We start from the raw sequence: 13,365 nt of genomic DNA, 5'->3' as shown, positions 1-13,365 counted from the left end.
GCACGCACACACGCCTGCCTGCAGGTAACCGGCGTGATGGCGCGTGCAGGAGGGAAGCGGCTCCGCGCGCGCGCACACACACACACACACACACGGACATGGCGGGCCCCCTCCGGCAAGGCCTCACCTTCGTAGCCAGCATCTGCTGCTGCGCCTCGATCTGCTGCTGCTGGCGGGACGCCATCTCCTGGAGCTCGGCGAGAGTCAGGTCCGTCCTGGGACCGCTGACCTGCGGACGGAAAGCACAAACAGCCCCTCAGGGGTCTGCACGCACCATTTTTGTAGGCGTCACCTGAACCAACCACGTCCCGGTCGTTCAGCCGCTGTTCTCCCACAATGCCAAAGAGACCGTTCATTTTTATGTCAACACCCCCCACCACTGACTTATTAGGTTAAGATATAAAGCATCCTAATGCACAGACCAGCATTCTTTTAAGCCATATATTTAACACTGAATAGCTTCAACAGCCAGTGACCTCAATGGGACAACTTAGAAATACCTCATTCTGTAGTTAACTTGCACTAGAAAAGTAGAGTCTGTTCACGTCAAACATGGGAGTGGGGCATGGCAGCCAACCCAAAATACAGTCATCGGGGCAACCGTGAAACACCACATCCCTGGCAGTTAAAAAATTCAAGACACACTGGATCGCCAGGAGGAAAGGGCGAGATGTCCGCTCTTGACCATCCATTCCCAGCAGCCTGGTTCGGAGCAGCCGAGAACGGGCGACCACCCACGGTCCGTGCACAGGTGAGCACGTAAACAGGCTGTGGCATTCCCGGGCCGGGCAACGCCGCTCAGCAATAAAAAGGAATTGACTACCGACGTGCACAACAAAACACCGTAAAATAATTCTGCTGAGCAAATTCAGACGGAAGAGCACCTACTGGATGGTTCCACTTACAGGAGAGTCTAGAAAACACGACTGATTAGCAGTGACACAGAGTGGGCGTCCCGGCGGTTCCTTGGGGGGAGGAGGGAGGTCAGAAGGGAAGGGCGCAGGGACCCCTGGGGGCGTGACGGGCACTCTCACTGCCTGGGTTGTTGTGGTGGTGGTTTGGGGCGGGGGGTGGTGCAATACGTCCAAGCTTCTCAAACTGTGCACTTGAAATGGGTGTCATTTCCTGTGTGCTGACTGTGCATCAGTAAAGCCGTTCTTAAAAAAACACCCCGTGAAGGGAAAAGAAGTACTGTGTCACGACACACTCAAATCCTGGCAGTGACTGAGACGCCCACCCCCACCTCCTCGGATCGGCCCTCTGTCGCCTTCCCGAGGAACGGCGGAGTGGGGGCAAAGGCTGCCCTGGAGCACCTGGACACTAACGTGCGTTCACTGCAGACTGAGAAAGGTAACTCAGCTAATCCCCGACAGCACTAAAAATCCTGTGTCCAAAAAGAAAATGTGTCAAGGAACCCCAAAATTACTTGCTAATGCTCTCAGACAATAGCAAAAGCATGAATATGTCATTTCCCATTTTTCCAGAAGCATTACAGTAACAAATGAAATCACCCCAAAACAAATCCTTCCTCAGGCGTGCTCTGCACTTGTTTTGTTCTGAATTTATGGGATAGTCGGCATCAAACCTCTTTTAATAGTCAGCATTGAAGAGATCGTCAAAATCAACTGTTCCTATGAAATACATACAAAAGAACCCTTAAGAAAAGGGCCACCCTCAATAACCCAGTGAGTGACAGAGTGACGGTGAGGGAGATGACAGGTTGGAAAAGCCGCGCACACACTCGGCCAGGAGGCCACGATCACTTACGCCATTCTCCTTCCTTCGATGGTCGCCAGGGACTTTCACTCCGTTTCTTTTCAAAGCTGGATCCTGAGACCTTGGTCCACTCACTAAACACAAAATCCAAAAACTGCGCGTCAAGCCAGAGTTGAGAGACGGTCACTCCAAATAACCAGTTCACTTCTCAGTTCTGTAATTATTGCCCTCTGATATTTTAGGTTGAAAGTAAACTGAAAACAAAACATTGTCTAGCTAGTATCGACAGCAGGAAGGTCCCATAACTTTCCTGTTCTGGAAACCCTCACGTGGAACAGTGAACGGTGAGCTACAGAAACCAGCACCCGCTAACTATTCCCCAGGAAAGCCGCCCGATTCAGAGACCAGAGGAGGGGAAGCTGACAGAACAAATGTGCTTCTGATTATGGGTTGTGCACACCATTTCCTTCTAGGAGCTCCTCCTGGTTCTCCATTTAGCGCCTCAGTAGTGAGCTAAATCGGGAACAGTTTCGCTGGAAGAACTAAGTGAAAATGGAATCAGTCCACCCTCGTGCTCATTAACAGTGTTCCGTAACCTAAGCGGGAGGGAAGCAATTGGCAAGGAGGCAAATGGTATTTTAAACATGTGTCTTATCGAGGACGTTTTGTGGTAACTCACAAGTACTGTGAAGTACTTCCCCATTTATTTAAGTAAAAAACTTCCATTTTCTTAGTTTGGGAAAGTACTAACTGGAAAACACCGTATTCTGCTTTTTTGGCTAAATGTAATGTTTCAAGCCAAAATATATGGGTCTCTCAGTATCACTTAATACATCATAAGGGAACAATAGCCTTAACTTAAACTGATGTATCATAAGAAACAAATACTATCAACAAAGACAATTTTTAAAATATATGAAATTAACCTTATATTTGTACCTCCAGAAATCAGAAAAATTACAAAATTATCTCAAGAAATTCTGGATTAAAATTCCCTTTGAAGCAAATGCCTATAGCCCCTGTCTAGAAGCTCAGCACAAACTCCCACCCCCGTAAACACAACGCCCCCAGAGCTAGGCATCACACTTACGCCTACCGCTCACGTGTCAGCTCCGCTTCAAAAACACCGTTCAATTCCCTGACAAAGCAGCTTCAGTAACCTGTCACACTGTTTCCGCAAGAAAACTCCATCTACCACTTAAGAAGAATTGCTTTCTCTGCTGCCTCAGACAGGCACTCCACCTGCCTCTCCTTGGCACGTTCAGTTACACGATTCGAGTAGAAGGCAAGCACTTTACAAATAACTTCACACACGTTCTGGCGGCCAGGGACTAGTGGGACTGGAAGAAGAACGTTGTGACAGCCCTCTAATCCCCATCCGGGCGTTGACACTGAAGAGGTGACCCCCACCGTGTGAAGGGACACGGCCCAGTGGCCGGGCGGCCCTGCTGTGCCCCAGTCCGAACACTATGTGGCGCTGGTGTTCCGTGACCACACCAGCAGTGTCTGTAGTTCTCACGTTACAGACACTCCGAAACGCACATCGCGCTCCTGAGAGGCTGTTAATAATTTACCCAGGACTGTGTGGGAGGACATTTGAACTGGCAGAGGAACAGGGAAAATTCAACCCATTCATGTAGAGGAGGAAGGATGCTTGCAGCAATGTAAGCAAGGAACAAAATAAAAATGAGATGTAGATGCCAAATAAAAGCGATAAAAGAAGATGGCTGAGGGAGGAAATACGTGCTCATTTAAATTAAGCCCACAGGTACCGGCATGCCCACGGGCCAGGCAGAGGGGACCCAAGTCCCACCCCGGGCAGGCCAGGCGCTGCCGCCAGGTACGTGACCTCTGACACGTCATTTAACCCTGAAGTGTCTGTGTTTCTCATCTGTAGAGTGGGAGAGGCCGGTCGGGTAGACTTTGGGGTTCCCCCCGGTCTAATTTAGGGATGCCCAATTGGTGGGTACCACATGGACACCTGTATTAAAGTGATAAAAGTGAAATTGCATGACATCCAATAATGAACATGTTACCTATGTTCTCACTCTGAAGTATCACAGATGGAAGTCACAAACCCTCAGCTTCGCATTTTACAAGTTCTAACGCTTTCAGAAGCACCAGTAACCTGCTTCCACCAGTGGCTTCCCACTGGGCCCAGAGCTCCTCACGGACCTCAGACCTGAAACTGCTTGCTCTCCCACACACGAGAGTTCTGGGGCCCCAGGGACGGTTGTGTCCCCAAAGTCTGGGGACACTGTCAGCCCGCTCTTTCTCCACCGTCGTGCATTGTCACCTACAAACTCCGGTCACAACCCTCACCACTAGCGGTGACCACCCCACCGCGTGTCCCCTCCGCCCCGAGCCCCACCTTCGCTCGGGTGACCCTCCCACCCATGGGCAAGAGCTCTCCGCTTGGCGGCCCCCCCATCCCCACTCTGCCTCAGGCCCGTCTCCCGATCACCCCGAAGCCCCGGCTCCCAACACCTCACATTCCAACCTCCTACTCTTGGACCACAGTTCCTCTCCCTACACCGCTTCATTAAACTGAGATTGTCACCTGTGGGCCCTGTCGGCCCGTTCCCCTCAGCCCCTCCTGCCTCTACTTCTTCCCCGTCCGGCTGAGATGTCCTCTGGCCCAAACCCTCTCTGCCGGTCCCCCTGACCTTGCACTGGACTCTTCTGGCATAACTCCGACCCTGGGTCACTTCAACCACCTGCCCCCTCCTACAGCCCGAGTCACCCGCGGTCCCCATGCTCTCGTGAGTCAGCCGGCCTCCATGGCGCCCGGCCGTGGGCTTCCGCCGGGGGGCTCTCTCCTGCCCCTCCCACAGCTCGGACTGCCCTCCATCATCACTTCAGGGAACACGTGTCTTCCACTGGAAGTTCCTCCACTCGCTCCCAGAGGGTCCCGCATTCACCTGCACCTGCCACAGTGTTCTCTCTGTCCCGTTGCCACGGGAGGGGCTCCCTCCTCCGCCTTCGAGAACCGCTCGCCCGGGGTGAGGGTTCGCCCACCAAAACTCCCTCGCTCCCCTGCTCTGCAACCTCCTCCCCTCCCGCCCTAGAAACTCTCATGAAACTTTGTCTTCCAACCGAACAGAACAAGCAAGGCCACCCCCTCATCTCCGCCCCCGCCCCCGACGGTCCGGGCTTGGCAGAGCGGTCTCTCCCTCCCCCGCCCCCGGGTTCCCACCTGCCTCCCATCCGCCCCTCCCACTGCCTGCTCCACTCCGAGGCCCGCCATCGGGGTTCACGCCTGTGTGGTGACCCGCAGAGTGCTACCTACCGACGTCCCTGCCGGGGGGCGGCTCGTGGCGGAGGAAGAAACGCACTTCACTCCTCTGACTGCCGAGTCTCTGCAGCACGTCAAACATCCGCTCGTGGTCCGCGACCGGGCGCTCTGGAACAGAGACCAGGGGACCGAGTTACCTAGCCATCGTGCCAGTCACGCCCTGGGAATGCAGAAAATGTTCGCTGGTCATGTGTTCTCCCTCCTTCGAGGAGCCCGCAGAGGCGGAAATATCACAGATTTCCCACGCGCCTGCGCTCCGTGTCCAGCCCGCGCGGAGAGCCGGCCGCACAGAGCCCGCGCCTCCCCAACCCCAGGGGTTCCTCTCCGGCCGCCTGCCACTCAGCCCCCGGGGGCCACGGGGATCCATCGTCTGTCCCACGGGGTGGTGGCCGATGTCCCTTCTAACTCTCATGGCCCTGGGATTCTCCAAACAGATACACCAGAAGTCATAGAAACAACTTTCCAGGTAGCCTAGGCTTACTATGTTACACTATTTTTAAATTATAATTTTAAAAACTATGTTAAAAAAATTAGGCGTATCCATTTCCCAACAACAGGCCACTCACTGCACTGAAAACACGCCCCCGAGGCCCCCCATGGCACGGCCAGGTGTCGGGGCTTCCCCAGAGACAAAAACGAGGGCTCAGCTGCACACCCTAGAACGATGGGGACTTCAGGAGAAATATGTCTTGAGCTCCCATCAAAAAAATCTTCCAGCCTCAAAGGGCCTGGGTATAAAAACCAAGCACACCGTTAACTGGAGGGTGCAACTAATGAAAACTACAAGCAAACAAACTCGCTCCAGTAATGTCGATGACACTTCCAATACAAGAGGGCTGAAAGGGCCCAAGAGAACGCAGCGCCCTTGTCGGTAACCGAAGACACCATCTAAGCGCCGTAAATAAACAACGACGGGGCAGAAAACGGAGCCACCCGAGCACGCAGCAGCCAACTCTGTGAACGAACCTGAACTTAATCGGCCTGGTGGCAACCGTGTGCGTCTCTGGTTCTATTTACAGGAACGTGACAGACTGCGGGGACACAGACGCCCCTCGTGTGCAAACCACAGACGCTCTGAGACCCCCCTCCCCAAAGGGAACACTCACAGACGAGCAGACACCCCCTCAACAGACACCGAGTAGACCCTCCACCTCCTCACCCAACACACGCACACTCTTTGTTTAAAAGGAAAGAAAACCCCCACGTTCCAGAAGCAAAGAGAGAACTCACAGGAAGTGAGGCAACTTCCAGTGCCTGCGGGGTTGGACCACCCGAAAAGGCCGTGAACCTTCCCGTCAGGTCCAGGAGCTGAGGCCCTGAGGGCCGGCCGGCGAGGCAGGAGAGCGGGCGTGACCTGCATGCGGGCAATGCCCTCCGAAGGCTCGCCGAGGCCCCCACTCATACCCGTCTGCTGGTCACAGTGCTCATGCCCTTCCTCGTACTGAGGACACCCGCCCCCAGCACCCTCTTCTCCTCCGCAGACGGGGCACGTCCGTCCACCCCTGCAGTTAGCACGGCCTGTTCCGGAGGTCTGCTGAAACTTGCTTCACCTTGAAGGCGGGAAACTCTTATCTCTGTGTCCCTGCCGGCGGAGCACAGCCCCAAGCCCGTCATCGCAAGAATCCAAGAAATGTTCTCTGCGCAAACCGCCACGTGGGCAGCGAGGGAACAGAGACGGCATGGGAAGGCTGCTCGGTGTAAAGAGACTGTCAGTGGGAGAGAATAAGGAACTGGAGCAGCTAACAAAATCAAAGTTACATATTTACTCTTGTTTACCTGGGGCGCTTTGAGCAATTTATAGCAAAACGGGGGTGGTGGAGAGGAGGCAGTTCGAACACAACAGCTACCACCGCTTACTGAGAGCTAGCACTGAACACACCCGGGCCCGTGTGAGCCCGCTGCAGGTGCTGCATACACGCTGGAAGCCTCCTCGCGTGCGCCTCTGAGACAGGCTCTCGGACCACCCCAGTTCCACAGACACAGCGGGGGAGGAGCACAGGGGTGGAGTGTCTTGCCTCCAGTCACAGAACTGGTCCATGAGAGACAGGCTTCTGATGCCCGAGACCTCACTCCTGACCACACCCCACAAGCTCAACCCTCCGATGAATGACAAACCCACTGCAATCAATCAAAATCCCAACAGGGCTGTTCTCGGAGCCTTTCAAGGTAACTCTAAAACACATCTGAAAGAGAAAATGCACAAGCACAGCTCAGGCATTTTTTTTGGAAAAGCAGAAGAATGAAATGAGCACTGGCCTTACCGATTATAAAACTGGAAAACCCAGCATGTTGCGAAGCCCAACGCATTATAAAACCGCGGTCACTGAAGCTGGTTCTGCCCGCAACAAGAACTTAAAAACAGAAGACACCGGCTGCAGCTCACAGAAACACCCCTCCGCAGGAGACACAACACGGGACGGGCGGCAACGCGCCGCAGCGGGAGGGAGGGAAACGACTGTTCGGGAAGGCGCGTGAGAAGGCTCACTGCCCATCTGGGGAGAAAGTTAAATCTCCACTTCATACCAGTCTCAAAAGTTAATGAGGGGGAAGATGGGAGGGGAAGGGAAGGAAGGAAAAGACTCTAAAACTTTTATCATGAAATAACAGAAGACTGTGTTTACAGTCTTGGAGGAAGGAGAGAATTCTCCCACAAGCAGGATAATCTGGCCTGAGGTCCAAATAGAATATTTTTTGGTTTGGTTTTTTTTTTTGTTTGTTTTTAATGTCTACAAATTGAGAAAGGGCAAAAACCAAAGGAGACCTGAAAAGGGGCTCCAGAGAAACAATTAAAAAAAAATAGAAACCCAAAGGGCTAATAAATACATTTAAAAATGGTCAGTCTCAGCCTGGCAAAAATTAATATATCGCTGTATCAACTGTGGATGAGGAATACTTTTAGAAATAACCAGTAGACTGTCAACGTAGACAGCCTTCGTTGAGGGAAATCGGGCACGGCACTGGATTTTAAAACACATGACCTTCCAGCCAAGCATTCCACTTCCGGTTAACTACCCTAGAGAAATGCTTGCAGCACCTATCAAAACAAGAGCAGAATTAATTTAAATGTTTATGAATAAAGGTACTGTTAGATCAACCACAGTGTATGCATACTATGAAAAATTACGGAATTAAAAATAATGGTGTAAACTTACGCATCTTTAAAGATCTCCAAGCTATCCTGTAAGGTAAGGGAGTGAATCGCAGGATGTGAATATGTATGGTCCTATTTACATAAGTGAAAAACAGGGGAAGAAACAACCCACAGCACTATTTCTGCAGTTACACACAAATGCAGAGGAAAGCCTGAAAAGCCATCTGCTAAAATTACAAGCCATCAGCTCACGTGATCAGGGGACGGGTTTGGGGGAGAGACTTCCACCCTATCTGCAGTTTTTCCTCTTTTACAACAACAACAACAACAAAAAAAACACATTCTCTCATCTGATGGCATCCGTCTATGTTGTTTTAATTAAAAAAGTCAGGAGGAAAAGTCCCCCATCACCATCACACACCACGGGTGAGCGAGAGGGGAACGGGGGAGCGGCCTCGGGGGTCTCGGGGCAGGGCGGGGGCCTCGGCAGGAGGAAGGAGGGAACCCAGGACCCCTACAGGGTGGCTCGGTCAAGGGTAAGGAAGGCGCCCCCGTGAAGGCGAGGAGGCGACAGAGGCGGCTGGAGCTCACTTATTCACTCAGTGATCGTGACTGTGTGTAGCTCCTGCTACACGCACGCGGGACTCTCCTGGAGCTGGGTGCAGCCAAGGTCGAGGTGAGCAAGGCCTCTCCTCCTAGGGAGTCCACACTCCCGTGCACGGGTCTGGGGCTGCAGGGGTCGACGAGGCAATAAAGGAGGAAGCACACACACACCGACAGCCATGTCCATGCAGAGGGGTCGTCGGGGCAGTGCAACAGAGAACGTCACGGATACTCCAGTGGGAGCTCGGGAAAAGCCTCTCCGAGGAGGTGACATCGTGACGGAGGCCCCGATGACCAGGAGGACCAGGGCTCAGTGCAGTTTTCTCGGGAACAGAAAGAAGCTGCAGGAGGGGCAGGGAGCGAGCTGGCCGCAGGGGGGCACCAAGGACAACACCCTCTGAGGCCTCTGGGTGTTATTCCAGGCAGCATCACCAGGAGAGCCCAACTGTCGGGCTTCCATGTAAAAAGCACCATTTGGGTTTCGTTATGCCAACGGCCGACTCTGGCTCCTGCATGAAGGTTAAAAGAGTCAGTACTCCAGGGAGGCATGACCTACCAGCACACCCCCGCAGCGGGAAAGTCAACCAGAGGGGAGAAGGTGGCGCGCCTGGTAAGGGCTGGGCGTGCAGCTGAAGTCCGGGGGTTTTGAGACGGGTGTGGGTGGACCCAGGGCGCGCAGGGAGAGCCAGCCTGTGCCCCCAGAGAACGAACCGAAACAGCGGGTGCTCAGCCGGCCGCGCAGGACGGAGGTGGAACTCGGGAAAAATGACGCCCACACCTGTGAACTCCTGAGGGCCCAAAAGAAACCAGGCTGCCCCATTTCAGAGGGATTGATTTCAAGGCTTAAAAATAATGCCTATGATTTCACCGCTGCCTCCTGCCACCTAGTAACTCAACACTGAACAGCTCTCCCTAGAAACCTACAAAACCTCAGGGAGGGCAGAACAATCGGGAGGCTTTGGATGTCCAATGAAGCAGAACCGAAGCAAACACACAAAAATACTCAGGAGCACCACGCCAGAGCGTCCAGCCGGGAGATCAGCGGCCTGTCCCCTCACCTGTCTGCGGCGGTGTCTTCACTGTACGGCAGAGGAAGAAAGGTGCAAGAATCCCGTGCCACCAGGAGGCGGGCCGAGAACGCGATCTCCTGGTGGACACGCTCTTCTGCAGCTTCTCTGTGGACGGGCGTGAGCGTCGCCCTCGGCCACGGCCCAAACCCCACGGGAATGAAAGGCACCGGGGTGCCGGCTCCCCTACCTGAGCCGCACCACACTTCGGCCAGGTGGCACTCGCTCTCGCCGGGCTCCTTGCACAGGTCCACCACGTCTCTGCATGTGGTTTCCGGGGTGACGGGCACCTCCGTGAAGTGCTGCTCGTTGCTGCTGAGGTACACGGTGAGAAACATCTGGGCACAATGACAGAAAGCACAGCGGTCACCGGGGCGCTCCGCACCGGCGCCCTTTTACTTTGGGTTCGCCTTCAGTTTCTCCCCACCCCCACCCCGGTTCCGTCAAGTGCAAACGTTCCACAGAACGGCCTGGCTGACCCCTCGCCCACGTGCCCACGCCCGGGGAGGGATCTGGAGTCCCTGCCCCCTCGGGAGCAGGGCCGGCAGAGCCCTGGCGTCCAGTCAAACCAGCCCACGTGAAAGGTCAAATTAAATCATTCCGACATTTCACCTGTGCGCCCTGCCCACCAAATGCTTCCACGGCTCTCAGTGTGTGCCAGACGCACACTGCACCTAGAGCTTCCCGGCAGTCCTGTGAAGGGGCCGGGGTGTCACCCACACGGGTCTACGCACAGCCCCTTTCGGAAGGATGCACAGGAACACACTGTGCTGCCCCTGAAGGGGAAGAGCGCCAGCCAACGTTTCAGCCATGCCCATGTATCGCCTCTTCAAAACACCGTATTTTAAACCCGGAATGTTTTAACCAAGTTAAATACCTACTGAAGGCATGGCTTCACCAACCTGGCGTAAGAAGAAATGATCGGCTCCTACGCTACCCACATCGGACCTTGCAGATAAACATTCAGCCAGCAGAGGACTGATGGGAATCCAAGTCTCCACTTCTTGCAAGCAAAACTAGTCCCCATAAATGCATATAATATAGACAGTAACCCAGAAAATTAGAAAACATAGAAGGTAACCCAATACAACTAGAAGGTAATCCAGAAAAGTCACAACGGTGGATTCTGTTGAAACAAAACAAACACACACACACACACACACACACACACACACACACACTGTAGTTTTCCTGTATGAGGCCAGCACCTATCACTATCCAGCTAATGATATCGGGTTCTGCACATTCTGATACATAGTTCTAGGTCTCGACTTGGCCAACAAGGCAGCACTTTAAAACTATTTTGTTACACAAAAATAGCAAAGAACTGACAAAAATAACAAAGATTAACTAAGCTCACAGAATCCCACCTGCTGCTGCTCTGGCAAAATATTACAGCCTATTTAATGAGGGAGGTAACAATTTACACTTTAGTATGAAATAGTACCTTGTCTCCTCTATATTCCCCACTCACACCAAAACTTTCTTTGAAGCTGAACACTTCAATAACAGTAACTGTTTTCACTGTAAATATGGGACTTAGAGCTGGGTATTAAATACAGCAGTATTTAATATACAGTCTGCCTTCCAAACACACTGCATCAGCAAACAAAAGGCCCTTGCTCCCAAAGGTAAGGGCACCCCACCTGCCAACGTCACCACTCAGAGCATTTTCGCACACTGTCTCAGAAACACCTGTTACCTCTCAGAGAGGCAGGACAGGTATTATTTTCTCTTTATAAATAATAATAATAAAGGACCCAGAAGATCTACGTGGCTACTAAAAGGAGATAATTAGGGTACAATTTTGTTCTTCTGATCCATCCTCTACCCTTTAAGCTGTGCCTTATAGCAGAAAAATATTGGGTTGGCCAAGAAGTATGTTAGGCTTTTTTCCATATGATGGCTCTAGTAGCGCTTAGTTGTCTTTAACTTCATTTGAAACAATTTTGTTAGATTGTATTGTGACAGCTGTCATATCAGTGTGCATTTAAAAAAAAACTTATCAAAATTGCTGAACTTTTTGTAGCCATTTGAATATTGAAGATGGAAGAAAATATGTAACATTTTCAGTATATGGTGCTTTATTACTTCAAGAAAGGTAAAAATGCAACTGAAACACAAAAAAGATTTGTGTAGTGTGTGGAGAAGGTGCTGTGACGGATGGGACACGTCAGAAGCGGCTTGTGGAGTGTCATGCTGGAGATGTCTCGCTGGATGGTGCTCCACAGTCGGGTGGGCCAGCTGAAATTGGTAACAATCAAATCGAGACATTAATTGAGAACAACCAGCTTTATACCACGTGGAGATAACCAACATACTCAAAATATCCAAATCAATAAAATTACTGGTGAAAATGAAAAATGTGTCTTTTATTTTACAGAAAAACAAAAACATACAAACCTGTTGGCCAGCCCAATATTAGGAAATGCTCTATTTAATCACAGCAACCCAAACTTGAATAGAGATCTGGTCTTTTAACTTCTGGAAAACAATAGCTTCATTTACTTAAAAGTATAATTACAAATACAAGGGGTGATACAAAAAAAAGGAATTATCTTCTGGAGAGTGGGCCTCTTGTAGTCTAGGCTTCCCCCACTAGGTGAGTGTTCTAGGAACCCATCTGGATCAGTGCACCAGCTGGTGTTGTTGTGAGAGGCTGCATTTGGCTTCAGTAAAATTTTTCTGAAGACTCTTTTCAACGCCTTTGCCCATTTCACGACGAGTGGTTTACAAGCACGCCTGCCCACACCACCCTGAGTGTTCAGCAGCTTTTGACCAAAAACAGCATGACTCTTGTGCTCCACCCTCCCTGTTCACCCGATCTCCCTCCAAATGACTTTTTTTGTTTGTTTCCCTGGGTGAAAAAAAGTCCTCAGAGGGAAAAGTTTTGCTGATGTGGAAGAGGCGAAACAAAAAACAGCAGAAGCACTAAGAGGCCTCAAAACTGACGAGTTCAAGAACTGTGCCGAGCTGTGGAAAAAACATCTCGACAGGTGTATCGCATCAAATGGAGAGTACTTTGAAGGTGACTGAAATTTCAACACATAAGAATAGATACACAATTTTTTATAATAAATCCCTTTTGAGGGACCCCCCCCCCCCGCCCCTGCTCATAAGAAGGATGAGAGCTGTGTTCTGTTTAAGGTCGATACTCCCCCAAAACCCCACAGAATTAACCCTGGAATGAATGGCAAGTACGAGAGCCGACCGCACTGCTACCCCTCCTGTGTGAAGATTAGCTACGCGGTGACTTTAGTAACTGAACTGAAGTCCTCGATGCTGGGCCTGCTGGGCCGGCTGTGACATTGCCACAGGTTCCCAGGCAGGGGACTTGGGTCCTGACCCCAGATTTGTTAATAATTCCTTAGACTACCTTAGGGAACTAATGTCACCTCCCTGAAACTCAGCCTCCTCGTCTTCAAAATAAGAGTTTCCAAGTTCCCTAAGAGCTGCCACTTATGTCTGCTAAACAATAGCTTTACTTATTTAAAAGTATAATCACAAGTACAAAAAACCTGATTCGGCGTCCGAGTAAAAGCCACCGCCTTTACAACAGCCCCTGGGTTGGACGTTGGCCACTCAGGCCTGAC

At 51.6% G+C, this 13,365-nt stretch overlaps 1 protein-coding gene across 4 annotated transcripts in view; it reads right to left on the bottom strand.

Moving 5' to 3' along the window:
* The window catches only part of TP53BP2 (tumor protein p53 binding protein 2), a 63,107-nt gene that overhangs the window by 19,518 nt on the left and 30,224 nt on the right, over positions 1-13,365 (bottom strand). For all 4 annotated transcript variants that reach the window (XM_045859867.1, XM_045859885.1, XM_045859894.1 and 1 more), the window contains exons 2-5: positions 9,963-10,110; positions 5,006-5,119; positions 1,768-1,850; positions 128-229 (exon numbers count right to left, since the gene is read on the bottom strand). In XM_045859867.1, the coding sequence (XP_045715823.1) occupies positions 128-229; positions 1,768-1,850; positions 5,006-5,119; positions 9,963-10,110 (447 nt within the window). The remainder of the gene's footprint in view (positions 1-127; positions 230-1,767; positions 1,851-5,005; positions 5,120-9,962; positions 10,111-13,365) is intronic.

This window comes from Phyllostomus hastatus, unplaced genomic scaffold, assembly GCF_019186645.2.
Source record: "Phyllostomus hastatus isolate PE091 unplaced genomic scaffold, TTU_PhHast_1.1 phas_contig_148, whole genome shotgun sequence".
Lineage (NCBI taxonomy): Eukaryota > Metazoa > Chordata > Mammalia > Chiroptera > Phyllostomidae > Phyllostomus > Phyllostomus hastatus.
This window is presented reverse-complemented; position numbering and strand designations above follow the sequence as displayed.